This window comes from Heteronotia binoei, chromosome 1, assembly GCF_032191835.1.
Source record: "Heteronotia binoei isolate CCM8104 ecotype False Entrance Well chromosome 1, APGP_CSIRO_Hbin_v1, whole genome shotgun sequence".
In the NCBI taxonomy this organism is placed as follows: domain Eukaryota; kingdom Metazoa; phylum Chordata; class Lepidosauria; order Squamata; family Gekkonidae; genus Heteronotia; species Heteronotia binoei.
Window position 1 is genome coordinate 173375136 of NC_083223.1, and position 26009 is coordinate 173401144.

A 26009-nucleotide genomic window follows, 5' to 3' on the forward strand; every position below is an offset into this window, starting at 1 on the left:
TCCTGCTGATCAGTGAAGCTGTCTCAGTGGCTGGAGTCCATTTTTTGAATGCCTTGTTGCAGACACTGAAGCACCTATTTCAAAATGCAATCCTAAATAAAACTGCCTTCAGCTGCCTTCTGAAGATTGACAATGAGAGAGCCTCATGCACCTCCCTGCCACAGAAAAGGCCCACTTTTGTGTACCCACTGAACAAGTGTCTTTAATTGGTGGGACAGTCTGAAGGGCATCTCCCTGCAGTCTTAATTCCCAGTTAGAGACTTATTGGCAAAGATGGTCCTTCAGACAGCATGGTCCCAAGCTATGTAGGGCTTTAAAGGACAAAACAACACCTTGAATTAGGCTCAGGAGCAGATCACTAGCCAGTGCAATTGCTGTAGTATTGGGGACATATGCTCCTGATAGCCAGCCCCAAACAGCAGTATTGCTGCAGCATTCTGCACTAGCTGCCTGCAACTTCCACACATTCTTCAAGGGTAGCCCCAAGTAGACTAAATTGCAACAGTCCAGCCTAGATGCAACTAAGGCATGGATCACTGTGGCTAGATCTGACCAACCCAGAAATAAATACTATTGATGCACCAGCCAGAGCTGGCCAAACACATTTCAAGCCACAACAGCCACCTGGATTTCTAAGGTGACCACTGTTGTCAAACAGCACTACCAAACTGCGAATCTGGCATTTCAAGGGAAGTATAATCCCATCCAAGACAAGGGAGATCTGAAGTCCCCAATCTGCCTTTCTACTAAGAGAACCAGTCTTGACAGGATTAAGTTTCAGCTTGTTCACCCTCATCCAGCCCATTACTTATGGTCTGTTATGCTTTTGTATCCTTAACACCTTTTTGTTGGCTTGCAAGCTTCCTTGATCTAAGAAGAAAAGGTAGGATATGAATATTTAAAATAAATAAATACAGGAACTCTGAATAGGGTCAAAAACTTTGTCTTTTGCAGCAAGTACTTTGGGACAGAGAGCAGAATTTCATTTAAATGCTTAATGTGACACTGAAGGAAGTTTTAATATTGTTTTCACTACTAGTGAATCCAAATTAAACATTACTTTTGATGCAATAAAAGTATTAAAATGGGGAAAATTCTATCTTTAAATGAAGTAAGCTGAATAATAAAAGCAAACTGAAAATTTCATCCCTTGCTTCACGATTGTTAGAAAGCTCTCAAATAATCTTAAAAAGAAAAATCATGGAAAATGCTCAAAGGCTCTCTGGAGTCTATGTGTGTTTTCCCACTTTGCTGACCATTCCATATATTGTGGTTTTGTCTCCCAAAAGCTGAAGTCGTATTTATTAATAGGCTCCACAAAAATGGGAGAATCTCAGGAACTATGTGCATGTTTTCCCCTCCTACCTTTGCAGCATGCTAGAGAGTTAGGGGGTTCTCAAGAACAGTGTGGGGAGGAGCTGCAATTCAAGAGGATGCTGGCAGAAATCACTCCTTCCTTTTTTGTATGAACTATTATTTACAGCAAGAGATTATACAGGGCAGGCCCATTGCCACGGGGGGTCACGGGGGGAACAGCCCCCCCACCCAACCCCCCCTCAGACCTTTGTGGCCCCTCATTTCCCTGGCCCCCACTCTCCCCACTGCCAGTTTTCTCCTGGCGGCTCTGGCGGCCCCACCCTCCTCTGCGCGACACCTCCCCCTCCCTCCCATCCACCAACCCAGCCACTTACCCACCAACCAGGTGAAAGAGCAAAGAGCGGGCTCTCCTGGGGCTCTTGCAAGGCACACACCCCCCCCCGCCGATCATATGATCAGCAGAAAAAGCCGCTCTGAAGCCGGCTTTCCAGAGCGACCAGCAAGTTCAGTGCTGGAGTGGCCAGCGCTGAACTTGCTGATCACTCTAGAAAGCCAGCTTCAGAGCGGCTTTTTCTGCTGATCATGTGATCGGTGGGGGGGGGCGCGCCTTGCAAGAGCCCCAGGAGCCTGCTGTTTGCTCTTTCGCCCGGTTGGTGGGTAAGTGGGTGGGAGGGTGGGGTGCTGTGTGGAGGGGGGTGAAGCCTCCAGAGCCAGGGGGAGAAAAGAGAGTGGGGGCTGCCAGAGGGGGGCCCCTCCATCCAAAGTTTTTTCCCATGGGCCCCCCCAACTGAAATTTTCTGGCTATGGGCCCGATATAGGGGAAGGAGAGCTGATAACAGCACTGCATTCCACTCTGCTCCTAGGAATCCCTTGGGCATGAGCAGCAGCTTTAAGTGGGCAGAGGAGGTGGGGGGGAATGCACTACACAAACTCATTCTGTTCATGGTTCTTGGGCTCCAACTCTTCAGTGTTTTTGCTTCAGACTACCTGTGGAATTTACCCTTAAGCACAGTTATCTGGATTGGAAAAAAAACAGGTTTGAAAAAATATCCAGATTTCCCATTCAAAAGGAAACATGCATTAGTTCACCTGAAGTTTCCTGTGCTAAGTGATAACAAAACTGATTTTCTCCCTTCCCTATCAGATGCATAAATCTACATTTATATGAGAATTTATAATGCATCCTGAACATTCCTGATACACAAAATACAACAGAAAGCGCTTAATTACAGGAGATAGTTTAACACAAGACTCAGATACATCATCATATCAAACATATTCCATTTCATAAAAATCTATGTACATACAGGTAATATTACATCCCTTGTAACACACAGATTTCAAGTCATACTACAAACCTAAGAACATACACAGCTCGTGGTCAGCCTCTGACAAACACTAATAGAAAAAGGGAGAGACTGGTTTTATGATTTATCCCTATTGGAACCAATCAGAAAAAGCTAGTTTTGAGTTTTATTGTTGGAGTGGAATGTACTGTGGGTGGCGGTTGCCTGGCAGCTGCCTTGGCTTTGCTTGCCTGACTTGCTCGAACTGCAGTTTCAAGCTGTGTTTTCAGTTCAGGAGCTGCTCCCATCACTGTCTTGAAGGCATGAGGATACAGGGGTCCAATGCGTGTTAGGTCCTGGAGAGCAAACTCATGGAGCTCTTTTGATACCATGGATGCAGAGGAAAAAGCAGTTTCATTCAGCAAATAAGATATGAGAGTGGGAACAAGCAGGGCAAGCAACTGGACTCCTAGAATCAATAGAAAAATAGATTTAAAACATTATTTTGAAACTGGGACTTTAATGCAGGGCTTCAGGGCTATTTTTGTTAGAAAACAGTCACTATTCCATTTTTCCAATTGCAAATCTGAAAGACTCAATAGCAGAACAACTATTTTTAGGATCTGCACACAACTCCACACAGAGTTCAGTTCTAGTAGAGCTGAACATTTCCTAAGGCAGTGTTACCATGGGGACAGATATAACATAAAACTGCATTTAGCAATATGTAACCGGCAGAAGAGCAGGTTATATTTTTTAGCTATTTTGCCAATAGCTAAGATCATCACTTTTGCATATCACAAAGCATTTAACCTGCAATATTATATTTCTGTTAGCTATGTATGTATGTATGTCCTGTTCAGAATCGCTCAAAGGAGTGTAGTTTTAGTGGAAGAATCAGTTACATGCAAAATAAAAATAAAAATGTACCTTAGCTTTGTACATTAAAATTAATGACCTTAGAGAATGGGAGAGTGCCATACACACCACAAATTACAGTATTAGAGTGATAACCTCCAAATGTATTTCAGACAGTTGATTTCTGTGGAAACACACTGTTTTGAAATTGTTACGTGTTCTAGGGCAGAGCATTCTCAATATTGATATCTGGAGTACAGTTTCTTTCTGGATTAAAATCAGAGGCACACTTCACTCTTTCACCCAAATTAATGACCTTAGAGAATGGGAGAGAGACATACACACTGCATACACACCACATTTTCTCAATTAATTCCCAGAATGATGTGCAAGACATCCTCCTTGGACTGCAGGATGCTCAGTTAATACTGCCTCCTGGCTTGCTCTCTTGCCCATTTCATCAACAATGGAACAGTTGTCAGTTGTAGTTAAGGGAATCTCAGTGCAGCCTTTGCTGTCTTTTGGGATGATGTCACTGGCCACATGTTAGGAAATATTTGGTGAAGAAATATCAGTAGTGCATGGAATAATCCCAATACAAGGCCCTGATGGGTCCTAGCACATAATTTGAGAATTAATGTTCTAGTTGAAGCAGTGTACTTACTATTTTGTTCATCACCAAGAGCAACCAAAGTTTCGAGAACCTTAATTCCTTCCTGGACTGCTAAAAGCTCTGTCTTGTTGTTTGGTCGTTTTTTTTCCACTCCTTTCAGTTTCTCGACCATGATTGGTGCCAGTGAATGGATGTATGGGGCTGAGAGAGCACGATTAGTGTGTTGGAATACAGAAAGTAGAAGTTGGTAGCATTTGGCTTGAACCTAATCACAATATATAACATTGATGTATTATTAGTTTACGATCTGCAATGGAACTATCAGACTCTTTGGTAAATAAAGACTGAACAATTCTTCATGAAAAATGAGACAAAGCAACTCAAACTGCCCCCTTTCTCTGTTTCTGTACCATGTCTTGTAATGAGCAGAAAGCAACCAGTGTTTGAGGAATGTGCTCCTCAATAGAGCCCCACCTCTGCAATGAATGGCATGCAGCAAAAACTAAAGAAAAGGAGGGACAGTATCTAAGACAGTGTTACTCAAGACTAAATCAGAAAACAAGGTATGATAGCAACAATAATACTTATATCTAGAGGTTTCAAACTTTTATCGTTTACTATGAGTCTTGAATACAGTAGGATTTAAAATGCAATTAAATGAAGCTATTCCAACCTTCAGTCTGTGTCTCCTTCACCTTCGTGAAGCAACAGATGTCATAGTTGAAAACCCTAAGATTACCTAGGGTGGATGAACCATCAACTCACTAAAGCATATTTACTATGCTCCTATTTGAACTCACAGGATAGTTTTGTGGAGGCACCATCTCTCCCTGTACAAACCAACAAACTAGTTCCTCTTCATCCCTTTTTATAGAAGTTTGAGAACTGCCACTGTTCCATCTTGGGCTTTTACACCGGAAGTCTACCTTGTTAGGGCATCCTGTATCTCTCTGTCATGAGTCACATCCAGAAGGCCCCAATCTCAGGTAGGAACGTTCTTTTTTAAGGAATGAACTACAAAGCTGCTTAAATCATCAGCTGAGCAGAGACAAGTTTCCTGCATGGAGATAACCAGTTGCCCAACTGCCAGGAAAAGGCAAGATGGATGGTTGTTTGAATAACCTGAAATGGGCCATGGGTTTTAGACATGCAACTACACTGATTAGAGAAAAGGGTGCAGAGAGATCCATGTGTGATTTCACTTTGGCATAGGGAAACCAAGCCAGCTAAAAAAGGAAGGATTAAAAGATTGGAATGCCCTATTAGAAGTGCTCAGGTCAGGATCAGGGATGGGGTTTAGGGTGTGTGTGTGGAAACAGAGTGATGGCTGTCTTGACCAACTTCTATTTTCAATGTTCCAGCAGGCTGTGTGCATCCTAAGGAGTGGATCCTAAGGTAACACCAGTTGCTGCAAAGTTCAGATTAATCTCATTACTGCTGTTTCTGTCCTGGATCCTTTTGTTATTGATTATTATTATAGTAATTATTATTATAGCTGAATGTTGTAACATTTTTGCTGTGAGCTGCTCTGAGTCCCTTTGAGGAGAAAACTAGGCCTATAAACGTTTTAATGAAGTAAATAAAATTTGTATAATTTTATATACTATTTCACTATATGACTGAATTCAAGCTACTACTGTTAATGATAGAAAGCAATGACAATCAGTATACCCTGGTTCTAAAGAACGAATCAGACAGACAGTGCAGAGAACAGACATAACAAGGCCTAAGAAACATCACCCCATGCTCATTGCATTCCCGAAGCTGGCAAAGAACGATTAAGCCATTATTGCTTTTGTATATTTTGCTGTGTTACAGCTATTAAGGAGACAGAAATAGGGGTTCAGCGGATTAGTGAGATAAAACTTTTCTTATATTCCCAAACAGCACAATGCCTCAAAGCCATTGTGGGAAATCCACATACAGAAGGCAACTTTGGCACAGGATTCCCTTTGTGAGATAAGGCTCCAAAGCACTACCTGCACAGTGAACATAATGGCAACACTTATCTTATGGAGTAAGATGATATTTTCTGTTTATGAAAACTCTACATGACATCAGCCAATTATGAACAAGAAGCCCAAAATAGCAAGTTTTCACAATTTTCATTCCAGACATTCCAATTTTCATTGCAGACTGGGCAATATAAGTTTTTAAACGAACAAACTACATTTTCAAAAAGTTCACCATGGATTCTTAATTACCAAATGAAAGTAACCAACAAGCCAGTACATTCTTCACATATGAAAACTCACCCAAGGATCAGATGAGTTCAGTGCAGTTTTGAATCTGCTCATGCAACCGTTCTGTAATGACTGCACTCCAATTATTTCTGTACTTGAAGACCAAAGGAAGAGTGCAATAGCTGTAAGCATGCTTACTTCATCTAAAACAGGCTTTGAGGCCTCTGGGGAAAAAAATCCAAAGAAAACTGCTTGAGAGCTTACACTGAAAAGTTTTGAAATGTGTTTTCTAGGCAAATGTAGCTGTGCAATTTTCAGGTAAGAGGTTACTGAAGATGCACACAACTTTCCCCCCTCAAAAATGGTACAATATTTTGTTGCAGTCCTTCCAGTCAAGAATTTTTTTATAGCAGAAAATTGGAATGTGTTATGGAAATGGCTTGCATTAGGTATTAGTATCTTGATAAAGTTGTGGAAACTGGGTTTATATTAATTTATATAAGATTCTGAAAATTACACACCACATGAATGTAATACAAATTTAATTCCTCTTTCTTTTGGTCAAATTAGTCTTTCACAAAACAAAAAGCTGAACTGAGCATGCACAGGAATACATTTCCAAGTATGGAAAAGTACAAACTCTCAGGTCATAGAATCATAGAGTTGGAGGGGACCCCCCCCCCCGATAATCTAATCCAACCCCCTGAACAATGCAGGAAATTCACAAATACCTCCCCCTAAATTCACAGGATCAGCATTGCTGTCTGATGGTCATCTAGCTTCTGTTTAAAAACCTCCAAGGAAAGAGAGCCCACCAACCAGTACAGAGTTTTTAAAGCACTGGGGAGGCTCCTGAAGCCCTCCCATCAGTCCTTGCTGTCTGTTTGAATGCATAAGAACATGAGAATTTTGACATGAAATCCTGAAGGTTTGCTCCCACATGGTAGAACAGCCTGCCTGAGGCTATCAGGAAGGCCCCCACACTTCTGCCTTTTCAATGAATTTATGAAACAGAAATGTTCAGGAGGGCATGTTTCCAAAGAGATCAAAGTGTAGTATAATGGAGTAGAAGCTCACATTATAAGGGACAGTTGTAATGTTTATTCTATGTGTCACCTCCCTTTTTTACTGCAAAGTCTTTACCTCTATCACCCCTTTCAGTATGGTGTGTCATGCCTTAGTTTTTTTTGTTTGCACTGTTTTCTAATTCTGTAACCTTAGTCCTTCTGCATTGTTTATTGGAGGTCTTTGCTGTCTGTTCGAATGCCTTTCATATTGTGTTACCAGCCTTGAGAGTCTCAGTGAGGAAGTCAGGCTATACATGAAGATTATTGTTATTATCAACAATAGTAATATCACTTTTAAAAATCCACATTACTATAAGCACATAAAATGGTCCTTCATAAGCAAACCATTAGTTCAGCTTAATTTTTAACTAGCTTTAGTACTTGCAAGCAAATTACCTGGTTGAGAATATTCCAAGATAGAAGCCAGGGTGCTACGGATAAGATTTGTCCACTGTTTGTGAATTTCTTCATTCATGGCCATTGGAAGTGTTACAATGTTTTTCAAACCCTGAAGTGCTGCAGTGACTGGCGGTGGGACTTGATTTCCCATTGCTTTTACAGCAGTTTCTTTCAACACTTGTGTTATTAGAAATAGGACCGTGGGTAAAATTGTCATGCATCCTGAAACATAAAATACTTAATTGCAATTAACTGAAAGAGTAGAATGGTACACAATGATCCATAGATCTATTGGGGATGGGGGTGGGTCTCCAGTGCATACACTGAATAGCAGTTATCCTGTACTCTTCTGTTGGATAATCCATATTGCTGTGTGTGTAGTATCAACTCATTAAAGAGAATAGGATGACTCTTGAAAGCACAGAGCTCCAATGTATATCAAACCCATGTGACCATATTTTTCTTTCCTGATTTTAAAAAATATAATGAAGTGATATTTCAAAGCTGTCCTAGAGGCTGGGATGAGTTAGGATAAATACTTTTTACTGCCATCATGAAACATAACAGTTTCCAAAAAACTATTTCCTTTAGTACATAAACATAGATTACATATACTGCTGTACAAATTATCCTTACAGTAAGTAGCCTTGGTTCAAAACCTTTCCCCATGCTCTACAAAAAGCCAGACGTTCTTCCCTGAAAGGCAAGCAACTCCAATAGAACACAGGTCTGTTAAATGATATAATTCTGTGCAAATTATGAGCATTAACTATTGAAGCAAATCTAGAGTACTTCAAGACATTCTCTGGATAATCATGTGAAAGGAAGAAAACAGTGAGGGAATGAAAATTGTCTGCCAGCATGAATCTATTGAGATGAAACACAAGCAGGGGAGAACAAAGAATGAACTTGAGGCTGTCAGAAGAAAGAACACATTACAGTTACAAGTATCAAGTCACACCTGGAAGAGGCAAGAGGTTGCATGACAAAAGGGCAGACTGGTAGGGCAGGGCAGGGCAGGGCAGTGGCTGATATTAAGTATTCTTCCGGGAGTGAGAAGTACAGCAGCTATGCCACTTTGGAAAGGAGTCATATTATTTGATTGCTGGAACCCACTAGTCCATTTAGAAACTACCACAAGCTTACCCAAACCTTTCAGAGTAAAACAAAGAAGTGGGGTAAGAATCTAGGAATATTTCACACTAGCTTTCAAGTAGATGGAGCTCCAAAATTAGTCCCTCTGTGTTCCTTTCAAGTAGATGTTATGAATTCTTATGAAAGCTCAGCATCCCTTTATCAGGAGGGGCTGGGCATGTTTGGGCAAATTTCTGTAAATTGTCAGTACCACCTCCCCAAACATACTCCATTTTTTGGGGGGAGGGGGGGTGGCTTGATTTTTATATTTAATGTCTTAATTTCATTGTTCAGTATTTATTTTCTGTAAAATACACAAATTGGCACATCTTAGGAAAGATTTTTACATTACCAGCTGGAGAACACAACGTAGGCAGATCAGACAGAATGGCAACAGTGGCAGCCACAAGACGAGCACTTTCTTCTGGGAGTTGGGTTCTGTTTGAGATATGAGTCGGAGAATCTGACATTTTTGTGCTTAAATGGGGCATGTGTCGTACTAGGATAAACATTAGCAGTTCCATGGCAGCAAATACAAGGGATTTTCCAGGCACAAGACCTCCACTTTCTCCTCCTTCGCCCAAGATAGTGCTAGTGTCTTTTTCCTTTATATCTTCTTCATCTGAGCAAAGAAACATTGCATAACATATTTTTTAAAAAAAATTTGAAAAATCCACTGTAAGATAAATGTAATATAAAGAGGCTAGAAAATCATGCCTAATAAAACTAAAAAGAGTAACTACGTGGTATTCAAAATATAATTCAATGACTCTATAGTTTGCATTTCTTTCTTTTTACAAAGTGTATAAAAGATAGAATAAAAAAGCATAGCATGCTGGTGTTATTAACCAGGTGAGATATATTATTGCAAACAACTGAAGTATTTCCTTACATATTTCTAAGAAATACAAATAAAATACAAATAAAAATTTTGCACTAATGCAATTAATTCTTAAATCTGGAAGTATACTGTATTGTAAAAAAATCTGTATTATCTTACTCAACGTGTTTCTTTTATCTTGCAAATGATCTTGAGCAGCTCTTACTATCTGTTGCACAACGCCAGTAACAAGCAGCTGGACTGAAGGAGGATTGCAGGTCAACAGAAGACGATGGAGCACACTCAGAAGTTCAACGCCGAGAAGCTATTATCAATAAATGATTATTTGAAAGTCTTCAGAAACTATAAATAACAGACTTCCAGACAAATGTACAGCCCCATTTTTCACTAAGCCCATAAACATCACATTTAAATGGCATAAGAGATTCTCACACTACTGCATTTTACAGAGACTAAACTATTTCGAGCAGAGATCCCCAACCTGTTTGAGCCTGAAGGCATTTTTGGAACTGTGACAGAGGCTGGTGGATGTAGCCACAAAATAGCTGATGTAGGGGGTGGAACTAAGCACAAAATGGCTGCTTCAGAAGGCAGAGCCAACTGCAAAATGTCAGAGATTGAGGTTATGTAAAACTCAAATAGTAATCTTTCAATATTTCAAGTAGAGGCTCTGTTTAACAGGATGCCTTTTAAAATGAACATATTAAAACATTTTCTTACATACACACAGTCTATTTTCAGTCACGCAATGAAGATCCTCCTGCTGTGCTGGCAGCTACTGCTGAAGCAACTTTTAAAAAATCTGTACAGCCAATTAGTTCTCCAATAGCCAAACAGAAGCCTGGTTGGGCAGAAACCCCATCCTGGCCTACCCATTTCTTAAAAACACATGGTGGGTGGCAAGAAAGGTGTCAGTAGGTACCATCATGCTTGTGGGCACCATAGTGGCAACCCCAATTTACAACATCAGAGATCTGGTACCAGAACTGTCAGAATTTTTTTCAATGCCATTTTTTAAAATGAAATGAAGATATAATGTGGGGATCAAATAATAAAAGAAAGATAACGATAAATCAAAGCATGAGAGTTATCCAAGGACAATTCTATAAACATTAATGAAACTGTAATTAGGCTAGAGAGTTCATTAATAATTTTTAAAATTTATATTTCAAGTTAAAATAAAATCAAAACTGCCCCTACCCAAAAATGAGTAGTGTTACATCTGGACAAATTAGACAAGTCCCTCAAAAAAAAATCTCACTAATGGTAGCCTTAAATTCTTAACTTTTCAGTATCTTAATTTTGGCTGGACCATTTTAGTCCACACCATTTGGATTGTTTGAATTCCTTGTGCTAATATTTACTAACTTACAAGATCAAAGTGCAAGTTTTAGGCACCTCAAAAAGGATATTATAGCATTGGAAAAAGTGCAGAAAAGGGCAACTAGAATGATTAAAGGGTTGGGACACTTTCCCTATGAAGAAAGATTAAAACGTTTGGGGCTCTTTAGCTTGGAGAAACGTCGACTGCGGGGTGACATGATAGAGGTTTACAAGGATTATGCATGGAATGGAGAAAGTAGAGAAAGAAGTACTTTTCTCCCTTTCTCACAATACAAGAACTCGTGGGCATTCAATGAAATTGCTGAGCAGTCAGGTTAAAACGAATAAAAGGAAGTACTTCTTCACTCAAAGGGTGATTAACATGTGGAATTCACTGCCACAGGAGGTGGTGGTGGCTACAAGCATAGCCAGCTTTAAGAGGGGGATTGGATAAAAATATGGAACAGAGCTCCATCAGTGGCTATTAGCCACAGTGTGTGTGTGTGTGTGTGTGTATACACACACACATATATTGGCCACTGTGTGACACAGAGTGTTGGACTAGATGGGCCACTGGCCTGATCCAACAAGGCTTCTCTTATGTTCTTAGGCTTGGTTCTGTTAATTTCAAAATTCATTTTTCAACAGAGCAAGATGAGGACCAGACTTTAGACAAACGTATTTTGCAAGCACTTTTTTACTCCATGAATTAAACCTTTCAATTTAATATTCAATGATACATTTACAACTCTGCATGCTGAGTAGTTTGCACTGAGAACATTCAGTTACTATACCTGATCTTCTGCAATATGGATTCTGGCACAAGGGGAATCCAATAAAGTGTGGAGTGCTTGTAAACAGGACGTAACATGTTCAACAGGTTCTTCTGGTCGAGGCAAACAGAGGAACTGTATACTAACACCTAAAAGCAAATTATTTTAAATGTTTAGACAAACTCTCTTTTAGAAAAGGTGGTAATAAAACTCTATCTACATTAATTTTTTTCATGCATGTGAAACAACAATTTTAATTGTCTTTAAAAACACAGCTGACCATAGAATTGCATCCATACTCAGCCAGACAGGATTCTCCTGCACTAAAATAAATAATCAAACCTCATCAAAAGTTTAAATTGGCCTGTTTTTGGCCTTTTAAAACTACCAGTGTTTTTATCTGATAACACACAAGTGCTCTATTGTTCCAGAACTCTGAAATTATAGCACACAAATATTACCCAAAATCAAATGCATTCTATCTTTATTTATCTCTTGCAAAGATTTGGTGGTAGGTGGTGTTCCAGGTGCTGGATTTAACATAATTGATGTGGCCCGTTTCTGTGGATTAGGTATTGCTGCTAATGCTTCGTCTGTTGATTCAGAGGCAATAAATCCTGTACTGTTCAGCCACAGTGCCACTGCATGAAGAATTGGAGCCCATGAATTTCGATAATGCAGTCTAGCTGTATCAATGGTCTCTGGGGTATAAAAAGCTCCACCTGTTAAACCAAAATATCACATTTTTAGCACAAGAGTGGAAGTATAACAGGGAAACAACAGTAGAAAGCATGTTCCCTTTTTCACAGGCAGCATTTTTGCTAACATTCAGAAATCTGTTAGACATAAGTGTGCAAACCAGAACTAGAACCAGAATGGTCAACCATATAAATTTATGTATGCATAGTAGCTCACTACTATCATCAATATATCTAATTCTCACCATAGCCAAACCTGTGGATACCTAAAGCCTGAAAATGGAGTCATGAACAGAGAAAACAGATCTTCCTACAAACATGGGAATAGTCCTGCAGAAAAATGTGAAGTCTTTAAATCAATCAATAAAATAGAGGGTTAACGCCCCTCATGACAGAAGCAGCACCTGTAGCTTTAAGAAAAAAGTGCCCTCTGCAATTGCCATTGTGGGGGTTTCTAGGCACCCACAACAATATTGCCAGTCTTCAAGCCTTGCTTTCTGTCAATAAAAGACAAATGGAGAGGAAAAGATGCTTTCTAGGGCTGTTTTGGTCTTTGAAGGGGGGGCTTCATTGTGGCCAGGTCTGACAGCTACCATGCAACTTGCATGGCTCCCCAGGACTGGCCATTTGCTACCGCTCAGCAGCAACCACCCTAAAAAGCCAGTGTGGTATAATTGTTAAGAGTTTCAAAACAGGATCTGGGAAACTCAGGTTTGTGTTAAGAGTGCCTCTTGCCATGAATGTAGTTCTATTCTCTGACCTGTAGTTGCCTTATTGCTAACCCAATGCTATCTCTGTGGTAACCAACTGAAGCATATTTCTACCTGATCTCAGTCAAGGTCATGGGCCTGCGTCCTGATGATTATGTCTCATACCACCTGCAGAAGGGGGTATGATAACTGCTCTCTGGTGGGAGGGAAAGGTGCCATTGTAATCAAATGCATAATGGTTAAGATAAAGACTATCAGTATAGGGAAAGAGCCTGTCATAATCAGTTTTTGCAAGAACCATCTTGCCCTATGGAAGTCAGTATTTCAATAAAGTCTGTTTACTAAATGGTCTGGTGTTGATAACTGAACTGCTGGGGACTTGACAGTTTGAATCACTATGGTGCCATGGAAGCTCGAATGACCCTGGACCAGTGACAAATTCTAACCTACTTCAGAGTGCTGTTTGAGGACAAAGTGGAGGAGAGAAGAATGATGTAAGTTGCTTTGGGTTGCCATTGATGGCAAAGGCAGAATATAAATTAATTAAATAAATAATACATATTGCTGAAGATTGGGAGGCATATAAAAGGTAGGTTGGTGGCTGGGTTGATAAGTAGAAAGCAGGTAGCCAGCAGGAGACAAAGAGGAAATAGCATGGGGAGGAGGATACAGGGAAATGTGAGGTGCCCCTTACAATTTCTTACAGGTTCTGCACTGTGCAACTAGGCACTGACAACAAATATGATGCCTTGGGCTGGTTTGCACATACGTGATACCACCTGACTTTTCATCACTCAACTACACCTTGATGACTTAGAACTGAGCATGTAAACCAACTCCATTTAAACGCATGGTGTTTAGTCTGTTGGGAAACTATTTCAGTTTGTCAATAAAATACTGCTGCAATATAACTCTTTGATTCTGTTGGGCTCTTTAAAAGGGCACAATGCCCTTTCAGATGAAGAACTGGTCATGAGCTTGCTTATGCTGGCAATAGCAGCAAAACAAAAAAATTAGAACCTCCCTCAGAGAGTAAAATTGTTCCAGCATGTGCGGCATACCACATTATTATCTAAATTAACACATTAGCAAAGAGCCTAGAGAAGTAATTTTGAGTGCTGAGTACTATTTATAATAAAGTAAGAGAGAAAGTGTTTCCTTATGCATGTTATGAGCTGTGGCTCAGTGGTAGAGCATCTGCTTGGCATGCAGAAGGTCCTAGGTTTAAATTCCAGGCACCTCCAGTTAAAGGGCCTGGTAGTAGGTGATGTGAAAGACTCTCCCTGAAACCCTGGAGAGCCACTGCCAGTATGCATATGGATAAGGCAGCTTCATGTGTCCATAATGCCTTTTTGTTTTTTTCTGTAGTTGGGAGCAAACTATATATTTGTGTAATTTCAAAAAATCTAATAATGCACTGAGCTTATGCACTGAGGCCCATGCTGAAGTTCACTATAAACAGCTTTCCCTCTCTAGAGGAATGAAGATGGAGATTTCTGCACCCACCCCTCTTCCAGCCTGAGTGTTAAGAACTCTAGGCTCATGATACATGCTAAGGGATGGTTTCTTCAGAATGAGAAGAAAGTAAACATGTAAAAGAAGCTGAGCCTTGAAAATTCTGCCTTTCCAGAATGTTCTATCTTTGATCAGAGGCCTGCAAGAATTGTGACCTGCAAGGCAGGAGACAAGCCTGTAGAAAATTCCACCAGCACATAATAACATATCATGGAGAACTCTGGGACTAAATGAGCTCTTTCTTGTTTGCCTGGTCCTGAACTTGATCAGTTTAGCACTGTAGTGTAATTGCCTTGATTTCTGAGATTTGGAACTAGGTGAACATCTAGTCCTAATCTAGAACTCTACAAAGCAAGACAGGGGTATTTGGCCAGTCTTGAGAAGGGTACTGCCATGTATATCCCCATGCCAATTTTATCTCCCCCTCTTCCAAGACTGTATAATGTATAAGAAGTTCTGCCTTATTTGCAATTATAGGAGTGGTTACAGCACTTAAAATATTATAATATCTTGGATCATGGAGGACGGGAGAAGATTCAGGTTGAGGGATGTGTGCCTCATGGTACCAGTCCCCCTTCCCTTGAGAGCCAGTTTGGTGTAGTGGTTAAGTGCGCAGATTCTTATCTGGGAGAATCGGGTTTGATTTCCCACTCCTCCACTTGCACCAGCTTGAATGGCCTTGGGTCAGCCATAGCTCTCGTAGGAGTTGTCCTTGAAAGGGCAGCTGCTGCAAGAACTCTCTCAACCCCACCCACCTCACAGGGTGTCTGTTTTTTTTGGGGGGGGGGTGGTGGTTAAAGGAGATTGTGACCGCTTGGAGATTCAGTGTATAGGGTGGGATATAAATCCAATATCTTCTTCTTCTTCCAATAATACTAAAAGCTGTTATGGACTTGAAAAGTCCAGCTTCTCTCCCCTCTATATTCCCTACCCTATACTGAGTTCTAACTAATGTCAGCATTCTGTTGCTCAAGGAGAATGTTCAAGGCTCACCAGAGTATTTCTTTTTAAATTGGAAAGTTGTTATTTTTATGCTGGGAATCCCTCATTTTTTTCTATGTGACCCATTTTGTTGCCCTATCCATCCAATAATGTCAGTGTTATAGAGGGATTACATTCTAAATAAAATCTCACAGCTTACCATCAGGAGGAAGCTGACTTGCAAATTCTGCTGGTAAAGTCAGAAGAGCATAGTCTTTAAGTGCAGCTAGCCAGAGGCGGCTAAGGGTGGGCAGCTCTGGTTGCACAAGTGTGATTAAACTGTCTGGTGGGAGTTCATCTACTGTTCCAAAATAATCATCTTCATCCTCTCCTCCATTCTTCATTGACTTCTTTGGTTTAGTTTCTGCTTCTTTTTTAATCTTCATAGCTACAACATATACCTTTTAGACAAAGATCCATGTAAAGAAAGTATTACATATTGGACACAACCACTGCTAAGGTATTATAATCAAAAGGACAGTCACAGACACAACAGTGTGCATATTGCTGTAAACAAACAAATGAACCCTATTCTGTGCCATGGTAACCCAAGCTGCACTTGAAAATGAATTTTTGCAGAACAGGCCCATTCTTCTATCTGTAAGGGGACTAGAAGCCCTTATGTATTTTAAAAATGCATGCAGACTCTCAGAATGCCCAGTAACAAATACAAACTATTGCATGCGCTTTGGAGAAACAGAATAAAAACACAATCCAGACTACTATAAACAATTAGAAATATAATAAATACTCTATGGCAGGGCCACAAAATACGATTTCAATGACGTGTCTAAACCTAATTACAAATACCAGAACAGAAATATTTAATTAGCCAAGCATACATTCAGAAAAATAAGAAAAAGGTATACTGCTCTGATAATACACTGATTTAACTGAATTGTTGCGATTCCCATTTGTAGGCAGAGAAGCAGTTCAAATAAATTTGCCTTAACACAGCATAGTTTATCAGTCATTAAAAGAATACCTGCATAATGCACTATGCACTCAGACTTGACAGTGATACAGTCTACATCAACTCTATCTTCCCACTGAAGTTATTAATTGCAGAAGCCACAAATTAATAGTTTTGTTAAGAAGCCTCAGGACTATGAAATGGTTGAGATACTCGCTTTTACAGCATGTCAAACCAGAGACATTGATTTACCAACACTCCTGTTAGTCATCCTAATAATAATACAGGTAGGAAAGTTAGGGTTGCCAACCTCCTGGTGGGAGAAAACCAAAGTGATCCAGAGAACAAGATACAACCTCAGAAATAAACTAACTGTGGATTGATAATGATCAAGACTTAACCAATGGTAAATCTCTATTATTGTAACATTGGTATACCCAAAATCACCAATAATCAATATTATAAATATCTCATCAAAATATTCACAAATAATTCAGTCTCATCACAAATATTCAAGGACAGTTTATGTATAGTTCGACAAAGTTGATAAAGTGCTGAAGTTATCTCACTCGCTTCCAAAAGCAAGTTTGAAGTATCGGTGCTAGTCCTTGTTCTTCCACAATAAAGTGTTCCTCTGCAATAAAATGCAATATATCATGATTGTATAAATATTTAGTGATACTTAGAACATGGAACCAAAAGAGCCTCTGGCGGTACATCGACTTATGAAGCTGTTTCCATATGATGTCTTTATCGAAGAGGCTATGTCCATGCTACCTTTAAAAGGACGGCTAGCATAAGCACAATTTTTGGAGATATACTGAAAAGACCAGACAACAACCCAAAAAAATTTTTTGTGAAGCACTTTATAGTGGAAGAACAAGGACTAGCACTGGCACTTTAAACTTCCTCTTGGGAGCGAGTGAGATGACATCAGAACTTTATGAACTTTGTTGAACTATATATGAACTGTCTATGAATATTTGTGATGAAACTTTATAATACTGATTATTGATGATTTTGGATATGCCATTGTTAGAAGAATAGAGATTTACCACTGGGTAAGACTTGCTCATTATCAATCCACAGTTATTAGGGTTTGTAGAATCTTTCGGGCTCAAGTGCCGTGTTCTACTGGAGAAAGTTTTCCTTCCAGACGTTTCGTTCTCAGCTGCGGAGAACATCCTCAGTGGCGTTGCAGCCGGAGCAGGCGCTCTGACCTTCTTGGCTGCTGCACAGCAGCAAGAAGGTCAGAGCGCCTGCTCCGGCTGCAACGCCACTGAGGATGTTCTCCGCAGCTGAGAACGAAACGTCTGGAAGGAAAACTTTCTCCAGTAGAACACGGCACTTGAGCCCGAAAGATTCTACAAACCCTAATGATGTTACCAGCCGTGAAAACCTGAAATCTTTGATAATCCACAGTTAGTTTATTTCTGAGGTTGTAACCCCCTAGTGGGGCCTGGAGAACTCCCAGAATGACAATCGCGGCCCCTACCCTATGGAACTGACTCCCCGAGGAGGTGCGGGCCCTGCGGAACCTCGATCAGTTCCGCAGGGCCTGCAAGACCACCCTTTTTAAACTTGCACATTCGGACTGCTAAGAAGGTCGGTAATTAAGGATCCGCCAATGCGGTCTAAAGATCTATACCGCTGTATAACTGCATTTATTGGACTGGTTTTAATTTTAATTTTAAGTTTAATGTTTTAATGTTTTATATTGTAAATCTAAAGGTTTTATCTACTACTGTATGTTTTATAGAATGTTGTTAGCTGCCCTGAGCCTGCCAAGGTGGGGGAGGGCGGGATATAAATGAAATTAATAAATAAATAATAAATAAAATAAATTGATCTCCAGATTACAGAAAACCATTTCCCTGAGAAAATGCTGCTTTGGTGGCTGGCATTACCTCACTGATATCCATCCACTACCTAAACCCTAACCTTCCCAGGCCCTATCCCAAAATCTCCAGGAATTTCCAAACCCAGAGCTGGCAACCCTAAGGTAAGTCAGTCACTATTTTTGTTTGCTTTGCTTGTAGGGAAAGGAGGCTGAGAAACACAACTTATCTAAAACCAACCAGCAAGTCCACATCTGTTTTAGAATTTGTTCCCGGGCCTAAATTCGACATTTCACTTAATATATCATGTGGTGGTAGAAAGTCCCATCAAGTCACAGTTGACTTGTGGTGACCACGTAAGGTTTTCAAAGCAAGAGACATTTAGAGGTGGTTTGCCATTGCCTGCCTCTGCATCATGACCCTGGACTTCCTTAATGGTCTCCTCCTGGAGAGCCAGTTTGGTGTAGTGGTTAAGCGTGCAGACTCTTATCTGGGAGAACCGGGTTTGATTCCCCACTCCTCCACTTGCACCTGCTGGAATGGCCTTGGGTCAGCCATAGCTCTGGCAGAGGTTGTCCTTGAAAGGGCAGCTGCTGTGAGAGCCCTCTCCAGCCCTACCCACCTCACAGGGTGTCTGTTGTTGGGGAGGAAGGTAAAGGAGATTGTGAGTCGCACTCAGACTCTTTGGAGTGGAGGGCGGGATATAAATCCAATATCACCATCTTCTTCCTATCCAAATACTAACCAGGGCAGACTCTGCTTAGCATCCAAGACTGAACTAGCCTTGGCAATCCAGGTCATTGCATTTAAAATGTAAACTAGAATTTTACTTATCAAATAGTGCCTTTGCATATTTTTCCATACAGAAAAGATAGATGATTTTCTGCTATTTAGTTTAGCACCATAATGCATAATAGTGAAATAACATTTTAAAATCCTTTGAAATGGCTGCATCCATTATTAGAAAGGATACTGAATAAATATAAGCATCTCCCCACCGCACAAACAACAGATGTAGTGTCACCTCACAGATGGAAACAGCGCACATGGCACTGTGAAGGTGAGATGTTCATCTTTATCTACCTTCTTCAAAATAACCTCAACAGGATTTAAATCAGGAGTGTCAAATTCATTTGTTATGAGGGCCAGATCTGACATAAATAAGACCTTTCCGGGCCATGTGTGTACCTATTTAAGATTAGGTAGCAGAGATATAAACTTTTTAAAGGACACAACATGACTAAATATTTCTCTTTAAAAAACTTTAAATAAAATATGCTTAAAGCATTAGCACTTGTTGGTCTTAAAGGTGCTTTCTTTGTGTTTCTCCCATGGAATCCAGGGAACTGGGCAAAGGAAGCTCTGGTTCTTTACTTCCCTCCCTAGGGGACCAGAAGGGGAGGAGCCTCAACCAATGGAGAAAATCATGGTTTTGCTCTGTAGCTCCTTTGCAGTTGAGCAAGCCTTGCAAAGCATGTCGAGATGCAGAAGGAAGCAAGAGAGAAGGAGAAGGAAGTAGACAAGAGCCAGTTGCTCGGGGGCCTCATTTGGCCCCTGGGCCATATGTTTGACACCCCTGATTTAAATCATATTATCCAAAACAGAATAAGCAGCAAACTGGACATTGATTCCAAGAACTGACAGAGTTTTCCTGCATGGAATATATACCAAACTACAAAGAAAAGCTTATTGTTGTACAACACAACAACAAAGGGCTTACCTCAGCCCAAGCTTTGAGTACTGCCAGTTTTTCCATGGTAGTAGCACTCTCCCTGTACAGCTGGCTAGAAGACCCCTTTCCTGTTTGCACTTTGTCCAGAGAAGAGACAAGCAGGTTGTGAACACGGCGGAGGTCATTTAAGTCGCTTACTACTCCACTTCCTATCCAGGTGCTACATACCTACAAAGAAATATAGAAAGTAACATACATTTCAGAAATAACCAGCCCACACTGAGAACCAGTCAAATCCCCAATCAGCCATAAAGATCATTAGGCAACCTTTAGTCAGTCATTCCCTTTCAATTTACCTGTATCTCAGGATTGCTGTAACAATAAAACCGGATAATCTCAATGGTTGGAACCCAAAGGGGCTAATGATGAATAGAAAATATTTCTACCTGTGCCAAAGGACGGGCCTCAATTTCTGTTCATGTAACAGGACTTTCCTTTTATCTGCAGCCCCTCACCACCACCACCACTCTTGCCCAGTCGCTTTCATGTGGACATACATGTGTAGATAGATCCCATCAGAAAATTTATAGAGGGCAAATAATTAAGAGAGGCAGAAGGTACTGAGGGGGACCTATGATGATGTCATTAAGTTAAAGGAAAATTCTGCGATTCAGTGGACCCAGCAGAAATAATTCTATTTTTTGTACCTGGCAGGCTTTTGCAGTAATATCTGAAGGGGTATCCTGTGAGAAAGCTGGCCTTAGAGCAGCCCCAACCTGAGGAAGAAAAAAAAAATAATTCTTGCAAAACAGGCTCATGGAACAAAAATTCAGCATTAATTAAGCTTTGTTCTGGCACATATGAAATATGTACAAGCTGTTCAAGTGTAGTTGTTGTGGGTTTTTTACTGGAAGAAAGATCTAATTACAGATGCAAACATATCTACGGGGAGGTTACATTTCATTATGCATGCTTAATTTTGAATTTGTTTTTACTAGCTATGTGGATTGTTTTATTTTAATAATGGAAAGGGAGCAAGTGAATAGAGACCAATATATCATTTGAGTGCCACAGCCATGGCTGCCTATCCATGGCCACTCATTGTCCAACTTCTGCAGTTTTCCACGTGGTAGACTCAGAACAGAGCAAAAGTTGCTGCCGCTGCATTGGGATGAGGCAAGAAACCTGGCTGGGTAGCTCAAAATTGTACTTATACTCTTCTACATGGAGGTCCCTAAATTGCAATAACTAAAGGAATGAACTTGATCTAATCTTCTAAAGAGAAAACAGCAACCTTCCAGGAAAATCTTGAGCTGTGTGAATGCATGCAGAACTTCTATGCTCAGTGGAATCCCCACATGTATACCCAAAACTCCTTTACCAGCAAGAAGGCACTGTAATTGGGTGTGTCTGTTTTCCTGATAAATTTAGAACTGAGAGAAGCACAAAAAACATTACTTACATTAGCCTGATATTGCTCTAGAATAACATGGCCTGGAAATTCTGGCTCAGGAACTGCTGCAAATTTCTTGATAATGTCTTCAAGTGCCTGGAGACCAGCCATTCGCAATTGGTTGCTGTGGTCAGTTGCAGCCATAAATGCCATGCGAATAAGATCAGAGAGGTGAAGCACTAGAAGGTCATCTGAAACAGAAGCAAGACAAGCACTGGTAACTTCAGAAACCACCCTATATTGCATCCTGCTTCTACCACATCCATTTCATCCAGAGGAGCTACATTGTAATATGCACAACTGTCACAGTTTCAGCAAACTATCAACAAAAACAGAAAGAAAGCATTAAAAATTATGAACTCTTGTTCATTTGCGAAATAAGATTTTAGTAAAACTAGAATTTTGTTCATGACCACAGAAAAGCTAAATAGCAATTAACCAAACTCACAGTGCCTACTGTTCACAATGGAGCATGTGATTACTTCTAAGATTCTGCCATTGGTTAGCTGGGATTAAAGGAGCAATTCACCCACAGTACTTTGGAAACAAAAGACTGATTCAGACTATAAACAAATCTATTGAAGGAGGGCGAGGAGGAGAGAAAGATGAGAAAAGTTAAATGACAAAAGAATTTCTGTAAGTACACAATTTTTGTTGCCCTTAAATTCCCTTTTAAATTGAGTTTAATTCAGAGTTAAATTTAATTGCCCTAGGATTCTTGTAAATGATACATTGATCATTTCCATGGAGTTTTGAAGGACCATGTCAGTACAAACAGTCAGCAGGCTGACACATTTTAATATGCCGTCTTTAGTCTTTAAAAAAACTAATAATAAATGAACTGGAAATTCTGGCTCAGGAACTGATGCAAATTTCTTAATAATATCTTTTCAAAAACTTGCTCCTTTCCCTTCCATGGGCAAGACTACTGGAAGGGAAAGGAGCAAGTGAGAGCTGGGCTCTCCTAAAGCAAGAGCTTTTGTAAGCTAAAGTCATTGCTATTCCAACAAGAAGAAAACATCGTAAGGAAGCCAATGTGGATGACAGAGAACACTATGATGTGCTAAGGGAGAAAAAGGAAATGTTCAAGAAATGGAGGCAAGGACATTTGTCTAAAGAAGAGTATCTGCAGGTTGCTAGGAGCTGTAGGACAGTCAACAGAGATGCCAAAGTTCACAGTGAGCTAAAGCTGGCCAGGGTGGCTTGCTACAACAAGAAAATCTTCTTCAGATATGTGAGGAACAAACACAAGCTAAAAGAGTTGATGGGCCCACTTTTGGAAGAAAATGGAGAAACTCTGGCAGAGGACAGAGTAAGCAGAAAGGCTTAAAGCCTATTTTGCCTCCATTTCCCCCCTGAAGACAAGAACAGGCTCATCTAGAGATAGTAGTACGTAAGGCACGACATCCAGGCTGCTGGTTGAGATGGACAGAGAGGTAGTTGAGAAGCACCTGGTTGCACTGAATGAGTACAAATCCCCCAGGGCAGATGGTATGCACCCAAGAGCGTTCAAATAACTTTCCAGAGAGCTTTCAAAGCCTTTGTTCATTATCTTCCAGATGTCTTGGGGGACAGGAAAAGTGTCACAAGACTGGAGGAGGGCAGATATACTTTTAAAATGTCTTTATTAATGATCTGATGGAGGGTGTGGAGGGGCTACTTATTAAATTTACAAATGACACCAAACTGGAAGGAGCAGCAAACACAACAGAAGATACAGAATTCAACGAGATCTGAACACACTGGAAAAGTGGGCGGATGTGAACAGGATGCAATTAACAAAGATAAGTGCTGAATTCTATACCTGTGTGCCAAGAATAAGCAACACAGCCCTGACCTGGATAGCCCAGGCAAGTCCAATTTTGTCAGATCTTGGAGCTAAGCAGAGTTGACTCTGGCAAGTACTTGGATGGGAGACCTCCTTGGAATACCAGAGTCAGGAGACAGGGACAGGCTTTATTCAGCCACCTCCATGAAAATTCTCCAGGCCCCCCATAGTGGTCAGTCATCAGAGGTTGCCATGACTACCAGGTGCACACACACTTACATGTGCGCCCATATCCACACATATAAATACAAAAAAAAAAGAGCAACATACATATACTGGATGGAGGATACACTTCTGGATAGCAGTGTGCGTGTGTGAGAAGATGATCTTGAGGTACGGATGGACCATAAATTAAGTATGAGCAGTCAGTGTGATGCAGCAACAAAAAAGGCTAATGCCTTCTTGGGGTGCATCAACACAGGAATAACGGAAAAACAGGTTGCTTACCTGTAACTGATGATCTTCGAGTGGTCATCTGTGCAGTCACACACATGGGTCTTGCCGCAGGCAATGAATCCATTCCTCGGAGTTCCAATAGCTCGCCTATAGCGCTTTTGGCGCGCTCCCCTCCCGCCCTGGGGAGCAGGCAGCGACCGCGCATGCCTGGAGCGGGGGGGGGAGCGCCCATTCCACTCAGTTTCTTCCAGCCGCCGCTGGCACTGACACTATACAAGGTTAAGCAACAATTACAAGAGGCCAGCAGCGGGGAAGGCTGGGTGGGCGTGTGTGACTGCACAGATGACCACTCGAAGATCATCAGTTACAGGTAAGCAACCTGTTTATCTTCTTCGTGGTCTCTGTGCAGTCCCACACATGGGTGACTAGCCAGCTGAGTAACCTGGAGGAGGGTGCTGGTAAAAGAAGATAGTTAGTCACATAAGAAAACACATCATAATCCAAGACCTAGAGGCAGGAGCCAAAAACACTCACCATACTTCAGTGGAAGATGGACCGGAGGACTGCTTGGCCGAAGGAGGCGTCCCGTCTCGCACGAACGTCCAAGGCATAATGGGAGACGAACGTGGAAGGAGAGGACCACGATGCAGCCGCACAGATGTCCTCTAGAGAGACGCCTTGTAGAAAGGCCGAAGACGTCGAGACCGCTCTAGTAGAGTGAGCCTTAAGGCCTTCGGGAGGAGGCTGTTTAGCCAGTTCGTAACACAACCTGATGGCACTAACCACCCATTTGGATAGTCTCTGGGTAGAAATTTTATGTCCCATGCGAGGTTTGCCGTAGGCCACAAACAGGTTAGGGTCCTTACGGAAAGGTTGTGTGCGATTGAGATAGAAGGCTAACGCCCTTCTGACATCCAGAGAATGCAGCGCTCGCTGCCCCTGGTCCGATGGGTTAGGGAAAAACGTTGGTAGCGAAGTTGAAGTAGACAAATGAAACTTGGAGACAACTTTAGGGAGGAAGGTAGGATCCGGTCGCAAGACAACCTTGTCCCTGTGAAAGATGGTGTAGGGAGGGTCAAATCGGAAGGCACACAAGTCACTTGCCCGCTTACCAGAGGTAAGGGCTATTAGCAATGCTGTCTTCCAGGAAAGAAGATTGAGGTGTATTGTTGCCATGGGTTCAAAGGGTGCCTTCATGAGACAGGAAAGAACAAGGGATAAACTCCACGTTGGGACGAACGGTTTAACAGGTGGATGTAGGTGCAGCATTCCCTTGAGGAAGGATTTAGATAAGGGGTGAGAGAAGACCGTCCTGCCATCAATAGTGTCATGGAATGCCGAGATGGCGGAGAGGTGTACTTTAAGTGAAGAGTAGCAGAGGCCTGATTTCTGCAGGGATAAGAGATAATCTAGGATCAGGTTTAGAGGTGTTACTTCAGGTGTTAGATGATAGGGCGCAACGAAGGAACAAAAGCGCTTCCATTTGCGTTGGTACGAAAGTCTGGTGGAAGGCTTCCTTGCGTTGAGAAGGATATTGGTCACTTCTGTGGAGAAGCAGGCGAGTGTATCCTCCAAGCAGTGAGGGCCAGAACCCGAGGGTTGTGATGAAGTACCTGGCCGTGCGCCTGCGATAAGAGGTCTCCCACGACCGGGAGGCGTCGGTAAGTGTGTTGTGACATTTGCAGCAGTCTGGTGAACCATGGTTGCCGTGGCCACCACGGTGCGATAAGGATGCAGTCCGTGCCATCCCGTGCGACCTTTGTCAAAACTCGTGTCAGTAGGGGGGTTGGCGGAAAAATGTAGTGGAGGGGACCCCTCCAGAGATGCAGGAAGGCATCGTTGCCCTTCCTGCAGTAGAAGCGACGACATTTGGCATTGTCCCTGGAGGCAAAGACGTCCACCTTGGGAGTACCGAAGCAGCTGAAGATCCGACGAAGGTAGGTCAGATTGATGGACCATTCGTGGTCGTCTATGCGTAGCCTGCTTAGTGAGTCGGCCAGCACATTCTCCACACCTGGGAGGTGGATGGCGGTCATGTGGATGTTGTGTTTGATACACCATTCCCAGAGCAGTATGGCTATGCGGCACAGTCGAAGAGATCTGGTGCCTCCCTGCTTGTTCACATAGAAGACTGTTGCCATATTGTCTGTGGAGATCTGAATATGGCGACCCCCGATGAGAGGGAGGAAGGATTGGAGAGCTCTGTGTACC

General features: G+C 41.5%; 1 protein-coding gene across 2 annotated transcripts in view; it reads right to left on the minus strand.

The window, feature by feature from the left end:
* Window positions 1–927: 927 nt before the first annotated feature.
* The window catches only part of HEATR5B (HEAT repeat containing 5B), a 91392-nt gene continuing 66310 nt past the window's right edge, over window positions 928–26009 (minus strand). For both annotated transcript variants that reach the window (XM_060244265.1, XM_060244256.1), the window contains 12 exons: window positions 21584–21765; window positions 20829–20897; window positions 20170–20349; window positions 15859–16099; window positions 12256–12516; window positions 11816–11943; window positions 9858–10002; window positions 9210–9479; window positions 7721–7945; window positions 6330–6481; window positions 4126–4339; window positions 928–3072 (listed from right to left, as the gene is read on the minus strand). In XM_060244265.1, coding sequence (XP_060100248.1) covers window positions 2768–3072; window positions 4126–4339; window positions 6330–6481; window positions 7721–7945; window positions 9210–9479; window positions 9858–10002; window positions 11816–11943; window positions 12256–12516; window positions 15859–16099; window positions 20170–20349; window positions 20829–20897; window positions 21584–21765 — 2372 coding nt within the window. In that variant the 3' untranslated portion in view covers window positions 928–2767. The remainder of the gene's footprint in view (window positions 3073–4125; window positions 4340–6329; window positions 6482–7720; window positions 7946–9209; window positions 9480–9857; window positions 10003–11815; window positions 11944–12255; window positions 12517–15858; window positions 16100–20169; window positions 20350–20828; window positions 20898–21583; window positions 21766–26009) is intronic.